This window comes from Eleutherodactylus coqui, chromosome 3 (genome assembly GCF_035609145.1).
Source record: "Eleutherodactylus coqui strain aEleCoq1 chromosome 3, aEleCoq1.hap1, whole genome shotgun sequence".
Classification (NCBI taxonomy): Eukaryota; Metazoa; Chordata; class Amphibia; order Anura; family Eleutherodactylidae; genus Eleutherodactylus; species Eleutherodactylus coqui.
The window spans coordinates 280,197,804-280,221,309 of NC_089839.1; the positions used below are offsets into that span (position 1 = coordinate 280,197,804).

General features: G+C 42.8%; 1 protein-coding gene across 1 annotated transcript in view; it reads left to right on the forward strand.

Moving 5' to 3' along the window:
• Positions 1-22,582, forward strand: part of TNR (tenascin R) — a 509,827-nt gene extending 487,245 nt beyond the window's left edge. Inside the window, exons 21-23 of the mRNA XM_066597493.1 lie at positions 4,317-4,478; positions 6,317-6,480; positions 20,996-22,582. Coding sequence (XP_066453590.1) covers positions 4,317-4,478; positions 6,317-6,480; positions 20,996-21,106 — 437 coding nt within the window. The 3' untranslated portion in view covers positions 21,107-22,582. The remainder of the gene's footprint in view (positions 1-4,316; positions 4,479-6,316; positions 6,481-20,995) is intronic.
• Positions 22,583-23,506: the final 924 nt, after the last annotated feature.

Genomic DNA, 23,506 nt, shown 5'->3' on the forward strand with positions numbered 1-23,506 from the left:
TAATCAATTTATTAAACACATAAATTACAAACGTCAATCTGAGCTACGCGTTTCTGCGACTTGCATGTCGCCTTTTTCAAGCTCAATAGCATATTTTAACACGATCAATTTATACAAACATTTAAAAGGCTGGCTTACCAGACGCTGTGCAATGCTAATTTTTAAACGCAATAAAACTTTACAAAATATGATTGTTCCTTCCAATCCCAACAGGAATAAAAATATAAATAAAAATGAGAATGATAATAAATATGATAATCCAATAAAAACTGGTGTTTATAAATGTTTCCAAAAGAATTGTAAGTGCTGTCCATTGATTTCACACAATAAAACAGAGGTTTTAAACAGTAAAAATGTGAGTTTTAAAATTTCTCAAAAATTGAATTGTAACAGCTCTAAAGTTATCTACCTCATTGAATGCCCATGTAAATTGAGTTATATAGGGAGAACAATAAATAAACTGAAAAATAGAATTGGGAACCATCGGCAGAATATTTTAAAAAATTTTCGGAATCATAGCCTTTCCAGACATTTTTATGACATTCATGATGGAGATGCATCGAAAATGCTAGTAACTCCATTGGAAAGCATAGACTCTAGATCCATTGCAGCATTGAGAAAAAAGGAAATGTATTGGATCTACAGGCTAAACACCTTAGTTCCCGCAGGGCTCAACGAAATGTTGGAGAAAATATGAAATTCATTTTAATATTTATCAATGGTAATTTTAAGACGTTTTGTTATAATGAAGAATGAATTGTCGGGATAAAAATGCGTTTTTATAGTATTAGTTGGTTTTACATTAAAGTTTATCATGTGGCATATTAAAATATAAACTATATATCGAGTAACATATTGGATACTATATATTTGTATTTAATATATTTTATTTAAATTATGGTGGTGTTTAAATTGTAGTTGGATATGATATATGTAAGCTACTAAATCGGGTGTTATTCCTTTAGTAGATGGATCGACGAAAGTAACCATTGTTGGAACCTTTCAACATGTGTTGATAAAGTTCATTGTAAAAAACTTTGACACGCATGATTGCGAGTCAAAAAGTGACGTAATTACGTCCAATTAATTACTCCTAGGTAGCGGTATCTCCGCCCAAACACATTAACTGAACGGTATGCAGCGGTAATTGCACAGCGTCTGGTAACTTTAGAGCTGTTACAATTCAATTTTTGAGAAATTTTAAAACTCACATTTTTACTGTTTAAAACCTCTGTTTTATTGTGTGAAATCAATGGACAGCACTTACAATTCTTTTGGAAACATTTATAAACACCAGTTTTTATTGGATTATCATATTTATTATCATTCTCATTTTTATTTATATTTTTATTCCTGTTGGGATTGGAAGGAACAATCATATTTTGTAAAGTTTTATTGCGTTTAAAAATTAGCATTGCACAGCGTCTGGTAAGCCAGCCTTTTAAATGTTTGTATAAATTGATCGTGTTAAAATATGCTATTGAGCTTGAAAAAGGCGACATGCAAGTCGCAGAAACGCGTAGCTCAGATTGACGTTTGTAATTTATGTGTTTAATAAATTGATTAAGTAAAATTAATCAATTGATCATTTTTTTCCTGCTTTTTCCCGTGAGTGCAAGGATTGTTTTTTCTTTTTCCTAAACTTTGGTAAGGATTACAGCCTCCAGTCTTCTTGGGTATGATGCAACAAGGTTTAGACACCTGGATTTGGGAATTTTCTGCTATTCTTCTCTGCAGATCCTCTCAAGCTCTATCAGGTTGGATGGGGGCCATCTGTAGACAGACATTTTCAGGCCTCTTCAGAGATGTTCAATTGGGCTCAAGTCAGGACACTGGATGGGCCACTCAAGGGCATTCACAGAGTTGTCCCTAAGCCCTTTCTGTGTTGTCTTGCCTGTGTGCTTAGAGTCATGGCCTTGTTGGAAGGTGAACTGTCGGCCCATTCTGAGTCCCCTTGCACTCTGGATCAGGTTTTCATTAAGAACATCTTTGTGCTTTGCTCCATTGAGTTTTTCATCAACTCTGACAAGTCTCCCTGTCCTAGCTGCTAAAAAACACCCCCACCATGTGATGCTGCCACCACCATGCTATACTATAGGGATAGTATTGGGCAGGTGATGAACAGCGCCTGGTTTCCTCAATACATAACGCTTAGGATTGAGGCCAAAAAGTTCAATCTAGGTTTCATCAGACCAGAAAATCTTGTTTCTCACAGTCTGAGAGGCCTTTAGGTGCTTTTGGCAAACTCCAGGAGGGCTTACATGTGTATTTTACTGAGGAGAGGCTTCTTTCGATATGCTGCGCCATAAAGCTCAGATGGGTGGAGTGCTGTAGTGATGGTTGACCCTCTGGAAGTTCTTACCAAGGCCCTTCTCCCCCGATTACTTAGTTTGGTGGATCGGCAGCTTTAGGAAGAGTCCTAATTGTTCCAAATTTCTTCCATTTCTTCCAATTATGGAGGCCACTGTGCTCTTGTAAGCTTTCAGTTCAGCAGACGTTTTTTTGCAGCCTTCTCCAGATTTGTGCCTCCACACAATCTTGTATCTGAGCTCTACAGGCAGTTCCTTTCTCCTTATGGCTTGGTTTTGGCTCTCATATATGCATTGTGAACTTTGAGACGTCATATATATAGGGGTGTGTCTCCAAGTATGATCACCATAAACTAAGTTATTGTGCTCAAACGGCAGGTTCCCTAGAGTCTGGGCAGGTATTTCTTATACTTTTCTGGCTTCCCAATACAGTGCTCTGACCGTTAGTCAGCACAGATCATGCAGCCTATACCACTAGTTACATGTACGTGTGTGCTGCTATTGATTGCTATGGGAGTGCATGCACAGTGTGCAGCCAGCAGTCCGTCAGCACTGCCCATGCTGACTTTCAGGGTTAACAGAGCTGGATCTGGGAGCTTGGCACGTATTAGAAATTACTCCCTGAACTCCAGAGAATCTGCGTATGAGCACAATAACTTAGTTTACGGTACTCAAGCCCGGTGACAGGTTCCCTTTTAACTGAATTTACAATGATCAAGAGAAATGCAATGCTCCAAGAGCTAAATTTCGAGTGTCATAAGAAAACTCTAAATACTTATGTCAATGCAAAAAGTTAGTTTTTCAATTTTATAACATTTACGAAGATTTCTTATTTTCTGTTTCAACTTTATCATTATGGGGTACTGAGTACAGAAAGATGGGGAACAGTTAAAACTATTTTTCATTTGCACAGGGACGCAACATACCATAATGTAAAAAAAATGAAAGGATCTGAAGTAGTGATGAGCGAGCATTGCCCTTAGCGAGTACTTACCCGCTCGAAAGAAAAGGTTCGGCTGCCGGCGGTGGGCAGGGAGCAGCGGAGGAGAGCGGGGAGGAATGGAGGGGAGATCTCCCTCCCATTCCCTCCTGCTCACTGCCGCAACTCACCTCTCACCCGCGCCGGCACCCGAACCTTCTCTGCCGAGCGGGAAGATACTCGCTAAGGACAATGCTCGATCGAGCAATTGTCCTTAGCGAGTATGCTCGCTCATCTCTAATCTGAAGACTTTCTGGACCCACTGCAAAATCTTACAGATCCCAAAATGTCTCCTAAGCCTATCTGACACTTCCTGTTCTGTAAGGAGTGTGCAATTCTGCTTACGTCAGTGTGATGCCAGTCTAATAGGCGCCATCAACAATGCATATGCAGTAAAATGCAGGCAGGACCCCAGTGACCGGTACCTGTCCAATATTTGACCACACTAAGCATTAGTCATGTAGCTTTGAGCTCCGAGTAAACAACATAAAGTGATGACTATATGTGACCAACATATCTGATGAGTAAAGCTGCGCACATCCATATGAATTGTGACCTTTCTTTATCCAGAAGAGATAAGGATGAATTATTTTCTGAGACTCGGCTCCCCTTGAAGGCATCTTCCACCCCCAAATTTGTATTAACCTTATGTGAGATACAACTCTGCAAGACGACGGGGAAAAGGGAATATTGTTCTGTACAAGTGACAAGAATGAGGCCGTCAGATGCCACATCAGCTATAATTACTTTCCCTTTTTGAAAGCTGGCAACGGTAAAGCCTAAGACAGCTATTATTAATATTACTATTCTGCAGAGAGATGCGCCCTCACATCAGGCTTAATAGTGGTAATACAATTTTATTATTCTGAGACATTTCTGGGCGAAATTACATCTCTATTATGATGCATATATCCGTTTTTTTCCTAGCCTTCTAATAATAAATGTATATTGAATAGAAGCAAAAACATTTGCAAGAAAAGTTGTAGGAAGCTCTGAAGAACCATTATTCCGTGTTTCTCCTTTCACAGGGCTGGATACTCTCCATCAGATAACTTTACAGGGCCGCTACGAGCTCAGGATTGACATGCGAGATGGGCAAGAGTCTGTGTATGCATATTACAACAAGTTTTTCGTGGGGGATCCACGGAATATGTACAAACTGCGCATTGGGGACTACAACGGAACTGCAGGTACAAAGACGGTGTTCTGTATAGTGCTCAGGTATTTGTGTCCAATATATGTGTTCTCGAAGATCTAAAGGGGAACAGTCTATTTTTTCTGGCAGAAATAGCCCTACCTTCGTCCATGGGCCATGGGAGGTAATACACCTCAGCACAGTTCATATGGTAAAAGGTAGAGTCCCCATGACTGACTCCTTGGGTGACGTCACATTGTGATGTTTGCTTGGCAGGTTGATTTGCCATTGCCTTCACCAGTCATCTTTTACCAGGAGCTCATTTTACCAGCAGGATGGAAGGTTGAGTCAACCTTGAGCTGGCTGCCTTAACCAAGTCAGGATTGAAACTGCAACCTGCCTTTCTGCTGCCACACGGGGCCTATTGTTCATATGAATGGGGCTTAAAAGTGACATCAAACAGCAGCCTAATTAACACGTTTGGGAACTTAACCCTTTCCAATCCAATTTGTATCCTGGTTTTCCTAGGGGGCTTACTCTTTTTCTGCCATTATACAATGGCACTATCTGCTGGCTAAAGCCAGTACTGCATGCGGTGGCACATCGGATAGGCTCCGACAGCAGAGAGGCTGGCAATATACAGTAAGAGAACCCCAACGGACGTCTTCCAACATCGGAGCTGTACAGCTTTAAATTATAATATCTTCAGATGTCAGACAGTGGATTGGAAAGGGTTAAAGGGTTGAACCAAGATAGACTTTTATCACCTATCTGTAGGAAAGGCAATAAAAGTATGAAGAACAGAGGTCTTGCCAAGACCCCCACCAATCCCGAGAATCAGGCTTCTGTGTACCCAACTTTTCGTCACTGCGGAATCAATTTTCCTAATTGCAGTGCTATCAGATTGAATGTAGTGTCAACCACAGAATTTTCCGTGCCGAATCGACCTGTAAAACCTTGGCACATGCCCTTAGGGTACATTCACGCATAGTGGATTTCCATGTGGATCCGCAAGAAAATTGTGTCAAAATCTGCACCTTTGGTGCAGATTTTAATGTGGATCTGCAGCAGATAAGAGTTAGGGTTTACAGAAAGGGGCAGTGCTCAACAGTCATGTTGTCCTACTGCAAACAAGACAGACAGGGGAGAGGCTCCTGCTGCAGTCAATTGTCTTAGAGTCTTTCACAGGACACTGAGGAAGAGCAGAGGCAAATAGCTTATCTCCTGGGACACAAAAAGAGAAATTCTTAATATATTTCTCAGTTTTAATTGTGATATGAGATGGTTATAATCACATGACCGTTTTAGCAAATGCACATATTCTCATGGGTTAACACAATGCCACAGCAGGCTTAAAAGGGGTTAAACAGGATTAGCAAAACATGGCTAATTACTTCCAGGAACAGCGCTACCCATATCCATGGGTTGTTTCGAGGTATTGCAGCTGAGAGCCATTGAAGTGAATTAGGGTGCGTACTATACAGCACGCAACTTGTGGATAAGTGTTGCACTATTTTTTGTAGTAATCAGCCATATTTTTTAACTATGTGCACCCCCTTTAGGAACTAAGGCACATCTTCATTCTACAACAGCAACGTCTAGTGCCGGAATGTAGACCCCCATCGTTACAATCGCCGGCCGCTATACAGGGTTTGGAGCAGTGGCTTCCGCTCCGACCCCTTTGTATTTGCATTGCTGTTAGAGGTCGCCTGATCACCTGATTGGCCGGGCTCTACAGCACCGGACCCAAGGCAATCCTGAGGATAGATCATTACTAGTATTTTCCCTGGAAAACACCTTTAATTTCCCTCAATATTGGATGTCCAATTTATTAGAAATACTCTTTAATTGGTTTATAACTAAATATTTGATCTGAATTTTTGTTTCTCATAGGGGATTCCCTTACCTACCACCAGGGGCGCCCATTCTCTACCAAGGACAGAGATAATGATGTTGCTGTAACAAATTGCGCCTCTTCATATAAAGGAGCATGGTGGTATAAGAACTGCCACCGAACTAACCTCAATGGCAAATATGGAGAGTCAAGACACAGCCAGGTACGAGATAACTAATAGTATCACTAGATAATGCATGGCATTCAATTCACCATTCAGCGGCTGTAATATTATGGATGATTGCTTTGTGTTTGTGTATATATTTGCATATATATACTTTATTTAAAGAGTACCTGCACTTTCAGATAACTTTTGACATATCATAGAGACATGTCAAAAATGTTGATCAGTAGGGGTCCCACTGCCAAGACCCCCTGTTGATTGCTAGTATCAGGGGCTGCAGCGTTCACCCAAGCTCTGTGACCCCTTGGCTATTCTCACTGGTTTTTGGCTGCTTCTAGCAGCTGAACAAGGTTCACATTGGGGGATATAGAAAGCACTATACACCTCTGTGAGGCCATCTACAGCTGCCGGATGGAACCAAAAACTAGCGAAGACAGCGAAGGGGGAGCAGAGCTCATCTAAGCACTGCAGCAGCCTCATACTAGCGATCAACAGGGATGGTCTCAGCAGCGGGACCCCTAGTGATCAATACTTTTGACATGTCTCCAAGATAAGTCAAAAGTTATCTGAAAGTCTAGTGTAGTTACTCTTTAACCTCCTTTTTTTTCAGTTTTTCGTCCCCACTTTCAAAAGTCTTTTATTTATCCATTGACATGGCTGCCTGAGGGCTTTTTGCGGGATGAATATTTTTCAATGAAACTAGTTAATGTACCATGTAAAGCTTTTGTAAAAAAGCGCAATTCTGCCATCTGTGGGTGGGTCTTGTTTGTACAGCATACTCACTGCAGCAAAAATGACACGATAGCTTTATTCTATTGGTCAGTCAGATTATGACAATGCAAAATTAAAGGGGTTGTCTCGCGAAAGCAAGTGGGTCTATACACTTCTGTATGGCCATATTAATGCACTTTGTAATATACATCGTGCATTAAATATGAGCCATACAGAAGTTATTCACTTACCTGCTCCGTTGCTAGCGTCCTCGTCTCCATGGTTCCGTCTAAATTCGCTGGCAGCTTGCTTTTTTAGACGCGCTTGCGCAGTCCGGTCTTCTCCTTTCAGCACGAGCCGCTTCAGTGTGCTCCCCGCTACAGCTCTTCTGCGCGTGCGCAGATGAGCTGTCACTGCTCGGGAGCGCGCTGGAGCGGCCATTCTGTACCATCCTCTGTTAGAGGAAGGTGCAGAGCCGCCCAGCTGTCCGGAGAAGCCGCCCAGCTGTCCTGCCGTCCTGGTAAGTGATGGGCCGGGGGGGCTGCCGCTGCGCCGGGGGGGGCTGTCGCCGCTGTGCCGGGGGGGCTGTCGCTGTGCCGGGGGGGCTGTCGCTGCACCGGGGGGGGCTGCCGCTGCGATGGGGGGCTGTCGCTAGGCCGGGGGAACTGTCGCTAGGCCGGGGGAACTGTCGCTAGGCCGGGGGAACTGTCGCTAGGCCGGGGGGGGCTGTCGCTAGGCCGGGGGGGCTGTCGCTAGGCCGGGGGAACTAGCGCTAGGCCGGGGGGGCTGTTGCTGGGCCGGGGGGGCTGCCGCTGTGATGGGGGGGGGCGCTGCGCCGGTTACCTTCTGCCTAGCGGTGGGTGACTGGTCGGCCGTGTTCACTCCAGGGGTCTGGTCGGCGGCTGCGGGGCGTCTGGTTGCCATGGAGACACAGCTGGTAGCGTCTCGGGAGCGCGCACGTCGGGCTGCAGCGAGCGAAGGGAAAAGAGCTGGCGGCCATCTTGGCAAAATTTTTATAAGTTGCTGAAACGCTGGAACGGTAAGTAGAAACCAGCTAGAAAAGTCATTTACAGGGGTAATTAGTAATGTTTGCTTAATTAGGGGGACTGGGCAAAAAAAAAAATTCACTGCTTCCTCGAGACATCTCCTTTAATATAGTGTTTTTTGATTTTTCAATCAACATAGTTGTGTGAGGGCTAGTTTGCGGATCGTCCTACAGTTTCTATTGGTACCGTTTTGGAGTGCATATGACTTTTTGATTGCTTTTTATTGCATTTTTTTTTTTTTTGAGAAGCGTTCACACACACGCCAGAAGCACACACACAATGCACACTGAACACCAAAGGTAGGACTTCGTACTGAACTCAGGGGCAGACAAACCTCCCTGCAAGCAGGGCGATCATCCTGATAAGGACTAGAACTTATGGACCTACCTATCCCTGGATAGCAAACGATCCACAGCAGGACAGGATGCAGCTCACACCAACTCACAGAACAGGACTGTTCATACCTGATGTCTGGAAACCTGCACAGACACGCACCACACAACATGCATAAAAGTAAAACTCCGAGCTCACATGCATACAGATAAACCATTGCTAGCACAATTGTCCTCACACCAAGGGGAAAGAGTCAGACACCGTACTGACATACAAGGAACAGTGTAGGCATCACCCAACGGACACACACAAATGACATCAGACGTCTGGAGGCCGCACCTGTGAAAGGGAAGGGAGAAGGGGATCTGCATAAGATGCAGAGAAGGACTACAGGTATCCAGATCATCCTCAGGAAAGCTGAGAGACACTCTACAGACTAGACATGCATAAAATCAAGCTCAGAGCGGGATTAAAGGGGTTGTCCCGCGGCAGCAAGTGGGTCTATACACTTCTGTATGGCCATATTAATGCACTTTGTAATGTACATTGTGCATTAATTATGAGCCATACAGAAGTTATCAAAAGTTATTCACTTACCTGTTCCGTTGCTGGCGTCCTCGTCTCCATGGTTGCCGTCTAATTTTCGCCGTCTAATGGCCAAATTAGACGCGCTTGCGCAGTCCGGGTCTTCTTCTCTTCTCAATGGGGCTCCGTGTAGCTCCGTGTAGCTCCGCCCCGTCACGTGCCGATTCCAGCCAATCAGGAGGCTGGAATCGGCAATGGACCGCACAGAAGAGCTGCGGTCCACGGAGGTAGAAGATCCCGGCGGCCATCTTCAACCGGTAAGTAAGAAGTCACCGGAGCACGGGGATTCAGGTAAGCACTGTGCAGTTTTCTTGTTTAACCCCTGCATCGGGGTTGTCTCGCGCCGAACGGGGGGGGGGTTGAAAAAAAAAAAAACCCGTTTCGGCGCGGGACAACCCCTTTAACACAGAGAAGCTGGCAAGAGTGACTCGTATTTATGTGCAACAGACCAGGGAGGGGGATTTGCTGACTAGAAAATACCACACCCAGCCAGCTCAATTACCCCACAGCTGAGAGGGTGTGCTCATGGAATCTCATAGAACTACAGATTCTAGAAGCACAACCTAACATTAATTTTGTTTATTAATTGATAACATTTTTTTAAACTGATTTTTACTTTTTATTTTAGTCCCCACAGGGGAGTTGAACTTGCGATCCTTTTTTTGCTCCTGCAGTATGATGCAATACCATGGTAATTCATTATACTGCGATTTAAGAGGTATAATGAACCACACCACTGTGAGTTTGAATAAAACAGCGGGAAGATAGGTCCTGCTCTATAGTATTAACTACGTGCGAGAAAGGTAGGGCAAGTCCTAACTTTTCTCACTCATATTATTAACGGGTGAGAATACTGCTAATGAAAACGAAACCATTGAAATGAATGATTTGGTCTTGTCCTATTATGTGGCCATGATTACTGCTGCATAACGAGACTAAAACATGCCCATCGGAAGAAGCCCTAAAACATTAAACTGTTTGGGATACCCCTAACATTCAACTGCAGTTCTGTTGAAAGATTTTTATATCACCCAATTAAAGGCTGTTCATTCTATTGTAGATTTTGAGTTTATGTCTCAGGTAAATAAATTTGATGCAGAACTCAGTCACCTGAAGTGTATTTTTAAAACCTTAGGCTGGCTTCACATAAGCGTGTTTTTGTGTGTGCATACGCACGCACAAAAACACATTTGTATTTGCAACATTGCATTCCCTATGGTGCGTGCACATGTCCGTGCTTTACAGGCGTGTGCCTGCAAAGATAGGACATGCATACACCATTCGGAATACACGCATTGTTTTCAATGGAGCCGCGGCTGCTGCCGGCGGCTTCATTGAAGACAATGCTCTGCCGACACCCCTGCATTCTTTTTCAGGGAAGGGCTTTACATAGAAAAAATATACTTACCTGTCCGCTGCTGCCGTGACCCCCGCGGGGAGGAAGAACACATTTGCAGCATGCGGCAGATGTTTCCTTCATCCTTGCTAGTTAAAAGAATTCTCTGCTGCTGCATCTGCCACATCTGTGACAGATGCAGCAGAGGAATCCTTCAATTCTCTACCGCAGCTATCACACATGTCAGCTGCGGTAGAGGATTCTGCAGCCGGCAATTGATTTCAAGGAAGGGCTTTAAATATAAGCCCTTCCCTGGAAATCAAGTAAAAGTGGTTTTAAAAGAACAAAAAAAAATAGATACCTTGCTTCAGCTGAATTGCAGCCAGCAGAATCCTCTACCGCAGCTGACATGTGTGACAGCTGCAGTAAAGAATTGAAGAATTCCTCTGCTGCATCTGTCACAGATGGGGCAGATGCAGCAAAGAATTCTTTTAACTAGCGGGGATGAAGGAAACATCTGTCGCATGCGGCAGATGTGTTCTTCATCCCCACAGGCGTCACGGCAGCGGCAGACAGGTAAGTATATATATATTTTTTTTGAACGCTAAAATCTTTCTTTTTCAGGGAAGGGCTTATATGTAAAGCCCTTCCCTGAAAAAGAATGCAGGGGTGCAGGCAGAGCATTGTTTTCAATGAAGCCGCCAGCAGCAGCCGCGGCTCCATTGACAACAAGCACGCAGCTGTGTTTACGCATGTTTTTGCTCGTACCTAGGTGTGCATGTATGTACGCACCTAAGTACGCACAAAAACATACTCGTGTGAACCCACCCTTAGAGGCTAATTTTAGCCATAAGATTGGGTACATCGTTTACCCTATTTTGTTGTTTTCTTTTTTGAGTTTTTTACAGAATTTACCATGCTGGATAAATAGTACAATATTTTATAGTATGGGTAGTTACGGATGTGGTGATACCAATTATGTGTCATTTTATTTTTGCTATATTTTTTTCAATATATAAAACATTGTGTAAGGGAAAAAAATGTTTTCTGTAAAAATGTTTAGACGCCATGGTCACCAATCTATGTGGTTAGGCGGCATAGAGAAATTATTAGATGAGCAAGTTCTCTTTACACTCCTTTTCTGGGAAAAAAGACCCCCCTATGTGACAGTCAGAGAGTAAATTTGTTCTCCAATTGATAGGGGGAGGGTGGTAACATGAAGAAAAATCTCTGTCACCTCTCCCCTGGAACAGACTAAAGAATCACAGATACAAGTATTCTCTGCTGCCTGCATGTATTTCGTTGCCCTCCTATTCTGCAGACATAGCTGTAAATTCAGTATTCCCTACCCCATTTCAAATGGCTGTAGCTCCGGTTCTATCAGTGCTACCAACATGCTTTTGCTCTCCTTTTAAAGCCAAACATGTTGCTAGCACCTATGGATCTGGGGCTACAGACAGTTGAAGTAGAACAAGCTTATTTAGTCCTTTTCCTCCAGAATTACCTCTATTCCTGGTACAATCCCGTCAGTGGTCAGAACACTTTCATTTAATAGTGGTCATTCTGAGTACTACTCAGCTGATCAATGGGACTCCCAAGCAGCAGACCCCCACCGATCAGATATTGATGGCCTATCCTGAGAATAGGTGATGAGGCTGGATAACTCCTTTAAGATCTGCAATGTGCGGAGGACTTCCTTGGGACTTTAAACCAGATGGTCAATGTTAGAGCAAGCGAAAAAATACCTGTTTGGGTCAACAAACACGGAATATAAATAAGTTAAAATATCTGAAGCCAAATCAAGGCACGGAGATTGAAAAAGCCAAACCTTATGAATAGTTTGCTGCTTGGTGGGGAGCCAAGACTGCAAAGTGAAGACTTAAAAGGAATGATTAAAATTTCAGGTCTTAGCATTTTCTTGGCCTGTTTATATACAATCTTCTACATCACAAAGCAGTAATATTGTTTGCTTCAGATTCATATCCCGCATATATTTCTTAAGTAGATATAAAACCAAAATTATGTTAGATATTTTATCTAGTTTTCATTAAAAGATAACATTACATAAAATGAAAAAGGAGAAAATCTGCATGGTACTAACCTCTGCTCATGTACATGTACCCATATAATAATAATAATATTTATTCATACAGCGCCAACATATTCCGTAGCGCTTACCATACAGGGGAAATAAAACAAGACCACAGTTACATGTAGTAATCAGCTGATGGAGACCGTAGGGGTGAGGGTCCTGCTCCAACGAGCTTACATACTACAAGTAATGGGGTGATACAGAAGGTAAAGGGGCTGGAGATGTGCAGAGTATGGCGAGGTGGAGAGTGAGGGATGCTATACTCATAGACAACGGTCAGGCTGTATAGTGGCGGAGTCGGTATGACTGCAGATGCTGGTTGATTACGGCTAGCAGGATCTGCAGTAACTAGGACAGGGAGCAGGGGCGTAACTATAGAGGATGCAGGGGATGCGGTTGCACCCGTGCCCAGGAACCTTAGGGGGCCCATAAGGCCTCTCTTCTCCATATAGGGAGCCTAGTACTATGAATAAAGCATTATAGTTGGGGGGCCCTGTTATAGGTTTGCATTGGGGCCCAGGAGCTTCAAGTTACGCCTCTGACAGGGAGCATGTTATCAGGTTGTTCAGAGAAGTTTGGTTTAGGGGATATGGTATGCCTCCCTGAAGAGGTGCGTTTTTAGAGCACGCCTGAAGTTTTGTGTGTCAGGGATTGCCCGGATAGTTTTTGGTAGCACATTCCAGAGGACTGGTGCTGCTCTAGAGAAGTCTTGGAGACGCAAATGAGAGGTTCGAATTAGAGGGGCACTTCAGTCTGATTTCGTTAGCAGAGCGGAGGGCGCAGGCTGGGTGGTGAATTAAGAAGAGGGAAGCAATGTAAGGCAGGCTATTATTTGTTTGTCACAGTCACATTATTATTAGCACCTCCTACTTTCAATGTACGTAGCACATGAAGGACATGATGCGTGGTGGGCTGGCTTGGTGGGTATATAAGGTGTGTATTAGGCTGTCTGCTCACATATTGCTTGTTGTCATGGGTAAAGATGGTTATTTATCAGAGTTGCAAAAAAGGATGATTATTGGTTTTCGGGCCAAGGGTGGCGGTATAACTCAAAGAGCGCAGTTTGCATGCTGCTGTGGTAAAAGCATATTGTGAGTGGGCTGTCTGTTGGGTTTGAGCAGATCCGGTTGTATTTGATGGCCTGGCTGTAGACAATGAACTTTTTGATGTGTTTAGGGTGGAAGCTGTCCCATCTGAGATATGTGGGCCGATCAATCGGTTTTCGGTATAGGGATGTCTGTATTGAGTTGTTTGAAATTTTTATGGTGGCGTCCAAAAAGTCGATTTCAGTATGCGAGTAGCTTAATGTGAGGTTTATGGTGGATGGAATGCATTGAATCTCTCATGGAATTTTATTAGTTCTTGTTCGGTGTTGGTTCAGATGATTATGATGTCATCAATGTAGCGGAAGTTGGCCAATAGTTTGTTGGGGCAGGAGGCCAGAAAGTCACTCTCCAGTTTTGCCATAAAAAGGTTGGCATATTACGTTGCCATTTTACTGCCCATGGCGGTTCCGGTGAGTTACAGGAATATCTCTTTGCCAAAGGAGAAATAATTGTATGTGAGGATGAATCTCAAGAGTTATAACATGGATTTAGAGGCAGCCCCATTGGCCTCAAGGTGTCTATCCATCTTCATGTGGGAAGTTGGAATAGAAGGATTCTTCCCTACAGTTATGCCACTAACTTAGTTGGGTTTATAGCTCTTCAGCATGTAATCTCAATGTCAACTGCACCCATATGTCATAAAGCACTAAGAATAGTGGCTGAGTCTTTGCTATGGCTTCACAAGTCTTGATACATCTTCCAGGATTTAACTTGATTTATATAAGCTGGATAAACCAGTTACAGCAAATGAACATCACTGCTACACTGAAAGGCTAATCAAATACCGCTGCATTACTGAGATGTAAGATGTGTGTTGCTGGTAGGAATCATATATCAGCAACGGGCAGTAAATCTATTAACACGGACAAATATAGCAATCCACTCCATCAGGAAGATTACATTTTCCTTTAATTACAGTGTTGTTTGTTACTGAGTTCCCAATATCTTCAACAGCAAATTATTAATTAGTGCATACCCTTCAGTTCTACATGCCAACATCTTTACCATGGCAAGAGGTCCAATGCTTATAGTGATGCCAGTATGTTAAGTTGTAAAACTGACAGATGGCTCAAAATCTTTAGTGCTGTGAGAAAGTATTTACCCCCTTCCCAGAGTTGGAACTGTAAGAATGGAACTTTGGAACCACCAACTTTCCTTCCTTTGCATCACTAACTATGGGCAGCAACATAGGATGACGAGCCACAGCTGCTTGATACAATGCTTATACAATGTTTCCCCAACAATAAAACCCTAGGACACTAGGTCTTATTTTTAGGGAATGGCTTATTTTACTTACCTAGCAGGTGTGGCCTGGGTCTCTCCTGCTGGTCTCCGAGGTTCTGTAGCTCCGCTGTGCATCCTGCACTCCTCGGATGCCGGCTGAACCAACGTAATGGCTGTAATTGGTTCAGCAAGAGCAGCACTCGTGAACCAATCAGAGCCTTCGCTTCTTGGAGGCAGGATTTATGTCAGTGGAGGGGGTAGGATGTGAAGCAGAGCTACGGAACCTCGGAGACCAGCAGGAAGGACCCGGACTGCGTCTTCTAGGTAACGTATTCATTTTTTTAGTAGTCTAGCTAGGGCTTATTTTCAGGGTAGGGCTTATATTTCAAGCCTCCCGGAAAATAGTCAAAAATCAGGGTAGGGCTTATCTTAGGGGTAGGTCTTATTTTCAGGGAAACGCTGTATCACTGTGTGCCTATTTTCATAGAAGATCATGATAACAAATTATTAATTCACAATCACAATCTTCAAAGTCACGTTTACTTAGTATCTGTATGATGTGTGCGCCATCTTCTACTTAGCCCCTCCCACGCAGGCCGGCAGACTTCAGAAGTAATTAGTGATTATAACATGTAATTATGTGACTCTCAAGAAAGGCGTCCAGACCCCTTTTAAACTCTTTTATCAGATTCGCCATCCCCACGTCCTCAGACAGAGAGTTCCACAGTCTCACTGCTCTTACAGTAAAGAACCCCCATCTATGTTGAAACCTTCTTTCCTCTAGACGCAGAGGATGCCCCTTTATTACAGTCACAGTCCTTGGTCTAAAAAGAATTGGTTATTGTGACATTTGGAACTACATCGATGACAATCTTCGTAAATAACGAGACATCTTTATTACTATGCCTTGAATCCATTTTTCAAACAGGCCCCACTATAAATATTGTACAGTCTGAAGACGGTGAATTACGAATGACTGTTGCCTACATATAAATCCCTTTAGCAGGTCTAAGCTTTCTCAGCATTCCTATTGATTGCTAAGGCAAAAATGATGGCTGTAAGAAAACATACATATCTAGAAGATGCTTCCAAGTTCAAATTACATCTCAATTACACTGGTGAGATCAATGAAAATAATGTACTGTGTACAAGAGACGCGGACTGCTTGATGTCCCAGCCTCTTGATGAGGAACACTTAATTACACATTAAAACACTTACACTGGCAAGGTCATTTGTGATTTACTTTAATGAATCTTTTGAAAGAGCATTAAATATGATTTTACATTTCCCGGGAGTAGAAACTCACAGTATGAACTGGCAATATAATGTCACTATATGCCATATAGCATACATTTAATGGAAGGCACGGCATATTAGAAGGCTATAACAAGTCGGCAAGGATTTCTGCAAGTATACAAAGACTGTTTAGACTGAGCGTATAATGCAGTTATCCCGGAATCATGATTTATCTACACGATGCGTCCGATCACTGGACGACCTGAGTGCCTATATTGGACCCCGTCGCTCCATTCAGTCTAGGCAGCCATCATCCTGAGTCCCATATACTTTGAATGGAGTGACTATGTGCATACTAGACCTATGTTGCAATGAAGCAGGTGATAATTTTGGATTCTAGGACAATCCCGCTGCACACGGGCGGATTTGCATTGCAGAATCCGGAGTGGGCGACCTCCTTTGGATTCTGCAGCAAATACCGCCTATAACATGCAATGGAAAAGGGTTTTGTTTTTTTTTACTGCACACAAGCGAAAATCAATTGCGATTTTCCGGTCGCGGAGGAAAAAGGAAAAATAAACGCAGAAGCCGTTCAATGTGCGGCTTTTCAGCAATCATTTGTGCAGAAAGGTCGCGGGATCCGCATCATTGCCTAGCGATGGAGCGGCAAAATCTGTACTGCACATGTGCGCCAGCCCGTCCATACGCAGCACTGAAGACTCCAGATAGGTAAGCGGGGGTCACCAGCCGGGCACAGGGTCAGATTCCGCTGCGGGATCCCACATGTTGAATCCAACCCTTCCGTGTACAGGCGGCCTTAGTCACTACCAAAAAAATGAAATTATTTCTTAAATGGCCACTCTAGTGACATTTTTTGCTAATTCATTATGTAATATGTTTGTTTAGAAAAAAGCGCAAGATAGCCGCATACCCATGCAAGAGCAGCCCAGTGAATAAATATTGTACCAGAACTAAGCTCCTAACATAAATACAGCACCAGGACAGCTCATAACACACATACAGCAACAGCACCAACTTATAGTATAAATACAGCAATAGAACGAAACCAATAAATACAGTACCAGAACCAAGCTTATAACATGAATGCAGCACTAGAACCGAGTTCTTACCATAAATACAGCACCAGAACAGCTCAAAACATATATACAGCAACAGAACCAAGCATATAGCATAAATACAGCACCAGAACCAAGTGCATAACAGAACTAAGCAATTGTGTCACAGGGGTGCCAAAGCACTGACAGTGCTTCATAACATCAAAAGGGAAGAAATAAAGCTGCCAGGAGGATGATACATGTAGTTCCAAAAAGACACTGCCACATGGAGGGAAAAGATCATCTGGCCAGGCTAACATAAGGTGGGAAATTGCCTCAGCCTACATCTGCTGGTGCCTTTCCATACAAACTGGTGGCCAAGGTCCTGTGCAAGTGCATAGGTCACATGTAACTAAAGGCTGGCTACGATGATTAGTGTCCTCCCAGCAGGCAGAGATAGGAGTGTCTCTAGCTGGTCATGTAATTCTCTGCTTATGCATCATGGGATTACTAGCACAGCATGGCAAATAGAAAACAGGGAGAAATTTAAACGATAAGTTGGTATCTCCTAAGCATGTGTTTTTGCTGTAGTCACCTTTTAAGCAACGAACAGTAGATGTGTATTAGAAATGTTATGTGTGACCTGCTTATTTTGAGGCGTCATCTCTCTATGGGGTCTGCAAATGTTCATTTTCCTTTTATAACTGTACTATGTGGTCCTGGTCTTTATGATGTGTAGAACTCTATGTGTTCTGACCAATCAGATTCTTCCTGCCCCTACTCCCTGTTACCTCTCACAGCATGAGCTTCAATACAGACTGCAGCCTCAGCCCCTTCCTACCCCTCCCTCTCCTTTGTGTCTATTCAGTTACTGTTACTGAAGACTAAGTAGGTTTCTGAACATTTACAAAGAACCTGCAAGCATAGGAAGGGGAACTAAGGCTGTGCAAAGTTGGGAAAATGTCTCTGCCAAAATGAAAGGCAGTATATAAGAAAGTTTCATATACTCCCATGTACTACTGATTTAGGCACAATAAATAGTACCAACAGATACACTTAACATATATAGGATTAAAATGTACTTTGCATTGAAGAATCCAGCCCATTATTCATCCAAGACTTCCGGCCTTCCTAATTAATTGGAAGGGGCATTCTGATTTTGGCCAAACATGACTGTGATGGAAAATTCCCAGTATGAGGTGGCCAGAAGGACAGGAACTGCCAAGCATGGTTGTGCTACAATGTTTCCATAACTCCCACATAGGTGAATGGCTGTTTTTAGAAATTCAAGACCTGCGGAAACAGCCAGTCTATGGGAGTTACCGAAACATTCTAAGACAGTCTACTCGGAGGTTTACTAATTTCTGACTACCCCTGGCCACTCCATTCAGCTGCCATGGTGCAGTTGGGCCAGAACTCAAGATAGGTGCAGGTCCCAGAGGTGGGACTTGCATCAATCAGACTTTTATGACATATCCTATGGATACTGTATGCCATAAAAGTCAAGATGGGAATACCCCATTAATGCTTTATCGTTTTCCTAGTGTTTAGAAGCCATTAGTCATCACCGACTATTATGGTATTACCAGATATGGTTAATACAAAACGTGCCTGTATACGCACCACTTTGAAGTTAATGGGTCTAACTTAGATAGCTCCTTTCCATATGCCCTATTAGCTCATACGGATGTTATACCTCTATAAGGTAGAGTGGAGATCAGTTAAGTATCACCTATTGTGAAAGAGATAAGAAGAGCAAAAGTTTTATATTACAAAATACCCGCAAAGATTTTTAGACAAGGGATTTCTATCTTCCCGGTCAGCTGCGCCGGCCGCCGAATCTTTAGAGACGAGCGGGGAGATACTCGGCTAAGGCACTACTCGCTCATCTCTATTCAGCTATCAAAGGGACATCAATCAAATGTTTTTTAGACTTTCTTACTTGTTACAAAGTTTACGTTGTTGATCGATACAAAGCCAAGTGTTCCAATAGTTGAGGATGATGAGACCTCCCTCGGTTCTCTCTTAGAGCCTTTTTATGTGGGCCGACGACACCGGTCTACATATAAAAAAAAATGTTGTGCTCTCCTAACTAATGGAACGGATCCTATACAGGGTCCTCATTCCAAATATGAAGAGAGAAGTGATGCATCAGGTCACATTTGTTTTTAGAAATGAGAAATGTTTGTTTACTGATCATTCAGTTTACATTGAGGAATTACCAAACTTGCGAAGAGCATGATGACCCCTAATATTGGTGCAATACGCAGAGAATAGAACCCATTGATGTCAATAGGTTCTTTCACATGAATGATTTTTTTTGTGCGTATGTTGGTCACGCGCAAAAGTGGGACCTGCTTTATTTTTCCGTGTATTTGCGCACCGAAGAGCCCCATAGAAGTTTATGGATGGTTCATAAAGAAGTACGGTACTGTATGCTGATACATGCGCAAATGTTCGCTGTGCAAATACATTGCGCTGAGGCCAGCGTATTTGCACATATGCTCGTCAGAAGCCGCCCTAAAATGTAGCATATGGTATCTAGTCTAATTAAACGAACGTTACTTAATCGTTCAAAGCGAAAAGAGTCGCATAGAATTTACCTTTGGTTTCTTCTTGGCACAATGATGATCTCTTTCTTGTAGACACTTCATGCAGGCTATGACTTAGGGCAGCTTCATACTAGCGTATGCAAATACGCTCGTCTCAGCACAATGTATTTCAGCAGCTAACGAGGTTGATTTGCGTATATATCAGCGCATTGTAATGTACTTTTTTGCACAGGCCGGACCTGTTCACATGCAAGCGCAACACAGCCCTGCCCTGATTTAAAAGGCTAATTAGCCTAATGAGGTCTAGATGTGTTCTCACCTTCACGGAATTGCGCAGTGTATAGCACATGTTTCTGTATTCTGTGCATATAATTGCACGGTTAAATAGTGCAGAACCTATGTTATTGCATACGCACAAAATGCCTGTGCAAAAATAGCTAATGAGAACAAACCCGTTGACATCAATAGGTTCTATTCTCTGTGTATTGTGAACAAGCGATACATATGTAATAATGATGAGCGAGCAAATTCGATGTTAACCAAAAGTCAAAAGTTAGGATTCCACACGTTTCCTGAATTTGTAAAAGCTTGCGAATGCCTTTATTGCAGATTAGAGATGAGCGAGCACGCTCAGATAAAGCAGTTACTCGAGAGAGAGAGAGAGAGCATCGCTCTTCTCGGGTAACAGCCTACTGGTCCGAGCAGGCTCGATGGAGCGGCAGGGGGGTAGAGGTGAGTCGGGGGCGGCGGGGAGTAGCAGGGGGGAGAGTTAGAGCGATCTCTCTCTTTTTTCCCCCAGCTACACCCTGCTGCCCCCCCTTCCTCCGAGCCTGCTCGGACCAGTAAGCAGTTACTCGAGAAGAGCGATGCTCGCTCGAGTAACTGCTTTATCAGAGCGTGCTCGCTCATCTCTAATCTGTAATAAAGGCGTTCGCAAACTTTTGCAAATTCAGGAAGCGTGTGTAATCCTAACTTTTGACTTTTGGTTAACATGGAATTTGCTGCAGAACCAATGAAAGAAAATCTGCCTATCGGCCCATTATCACATAATGGCTGCTCTCCATATGAATAGATGTTCATCACCCCCATGGTGGCCTTGAGACATACGGTTGTTATGTACAATGTAATTTTATAGAGAGTAAATAAATTTAATTTGTCTACTAGTGTTCAGAGAAACATAAAGGAGGAAGATGACTTGTACTATTTTATATATTATTATTATTATTATAATATTTATTTGACTTTATCTCTTATATTTTGTACCCTTTTCTCCATAGGGAATAAACTGGTATCACTGGAAAGGCCATGAGTTCTCCATTCCATTCGTGGAGATGAAGATAAGACCGTACAACCAGCGTACAATGAAGAAACGCTCCCTTCATCTCTGATTTTAGTTGACCCTTTCAATAGACCTATTTCCCCCACATCCACCTAGTGCTGCCCTCCACTACACTTTTGGACCTGCACAAACACACATACACATTATTCCTTTCCCCTCAACGATCAGTGGTGGGCAATATTATATTCTTCAGGAACCTGGACAGCTACTAGTATTACAATTTTTTAACTTCACATAGAATTATCATGGTAGAGTCAGGACAGAGCATTCACCAATAGTAAGTAGATCTATGGACGGATGAACAAACCGGTCCCCGCAAGGTTCCCGTCATCCATTCATGGATTAAGTTGCTCGTTGGTACATGTGAAAGCATTCTTCTAATACTATGACAACAAAATCACACAAAAAACAAACTAGGGTGGTTCTACCACCAATGTCACGTCAACTTGTTGCCCACCACGGTTTCAGCCCATGCATCTAACATTGATACATCAGTTTGCAGAGCATTGATCTTCTCCAATGTACTTTGGCCCTGCACTTTCTTACTTTAGACTTTCTTCTCTGTACAGAACCTTCTCCTCCATTTTCCATTATCATATATTGAAGCTATTTCGACACACCACCCCAGCCTTTCAGCACCAACAGAGACTTCTCATTTATCCAGAACTAACACTTCCTCCCTTTGTCAAGACGACTGAGCCTCCATCCAGTCAGATGTCTTTTTCATGTCTATAGGGGCATGGTGCTGTATAATTGTCTATTTACCCTGCTCTCTTTGGAACCTCAGACCCTTTAGCACCCAACAAACTTTTTTCTGCGGTCAGGAGTAATTGTCTTGCTAACGATTGATGTGCCAAATTTTTTAGCCCCTATCTCTTGCACTTCCAAGTATTTTTGATCTCTTTTTAGAAAAATTGCCAAACTTATGCAAGAGGAGGGGGCTTCCCTTGTAGCACTGAAGACATAGAAGCAACCAGGGAAACTTTAATGACCCTTCCCCAAACTCCATCTATGACAACATCTGTTATCTAGGTTATGTAGGAGATCCAGTACTTATATATTGGCAATATATTATTGATAATGTGCATTGGCCAAAAAAAGCACAAAAGTGCTTTATTGCCTTACAGAATAGAGGTCTAATTGATATGAGTGTCATGAGGTCAATGTTTTCTTACAAGTATCCAAAATGTTTGCTTTGAGGGGGTTGGGTTCCCTTTCTTTTTTAATTTCTTATCAGATTTAATCTGTACCCTACGTTAGAGCCGGTTAATATGCAGATGCCCCTGGTTCTAAAAACTAGAGAACATAGTGCTATGGATGGTGGCACTTCCAATAAGGAGATAGGATGTATTAAGGATAATGGAAGTTTTAGGAAGCAGGTCCTAACTGCCAAACAAAAGACTACTGAGAGGTGCCTGCCAGAGGGTTAATTGCCCTATATAATCTTGTTTCTCTAGTCCTGGATGCTGTTAGCTGATGTATAGATCCTTTTTTTAATGCATTTTCTATACGTTATTAAAAGATTCCTATGGGATGATATTATGTGTGTCTGAGTCTTTCCTGAGAACTTGCTGAGCACCATCAAGGTCTCGTGAGACCTGGAGAACATCATTTCACAGAACTGTTTTTCATTCGGAGGATCGTCTCCCTGGGGTCTTCATCATGCAGTGTGAAATACTCCATCGGCCTTTCTTCTACATGTTCCATTTACTTTTAATTCAAAAGAGCATTATTTTGTGAATTCCATTACAATGGCCTCTCAGCAGAACGCTGAACTAAATTATAGATTGAAGGTCTGTGTTTTGTGGGCTAAAGCTAAGTCTGCAGTCAGTGTCATCGCTAGGGCTATTAATACCTGACAATATCAAAAGAATGAATGCTAGATGCTGCAATTACTCTTTACTTTGCTGAAGCTTTTAGCATTTTATCCTCCTTTTTGCTTATTAAGTTATTGTTTGTGATTTTTAGCCTTTAGTATATTTGCTGTTTTTTCTGAAAAGCATATAAGAGATCCTAAAATTATTTCCCAGGCGGACAACGTTATGCCGTATATCACTAAACCAGTTTGCATTACAACTTTGAAACAATGGTAGATATTTACTAAGCTAAATGCCTTAAAATATATTTACTTTGTGTTTCAGACACTTCCATGGGCTTTGTTTGACAAGGATGCATGACTTAGGCCTTAGTCAGACAGGCGTTTTTAGCCGCGATTTCCGCATGCGCATGCGTCCGGCGATTTTTTAAAACCATTGCTTTGCAATGGTATCGGACACATGAGCGCTTTTTATGCGCTCGTCCGATAAATTATAGAACAAAAAAATCGCAGATCGCACCTATCTGCGATCTGCGATTCCTGTTCTCTTCTGTGTATGCGCTCAAGGTGGCCGGCGGCAGCAGCGCCGACCCCATTGAGAACATATAGAAGACAAATAATTCTTCTCTGCCA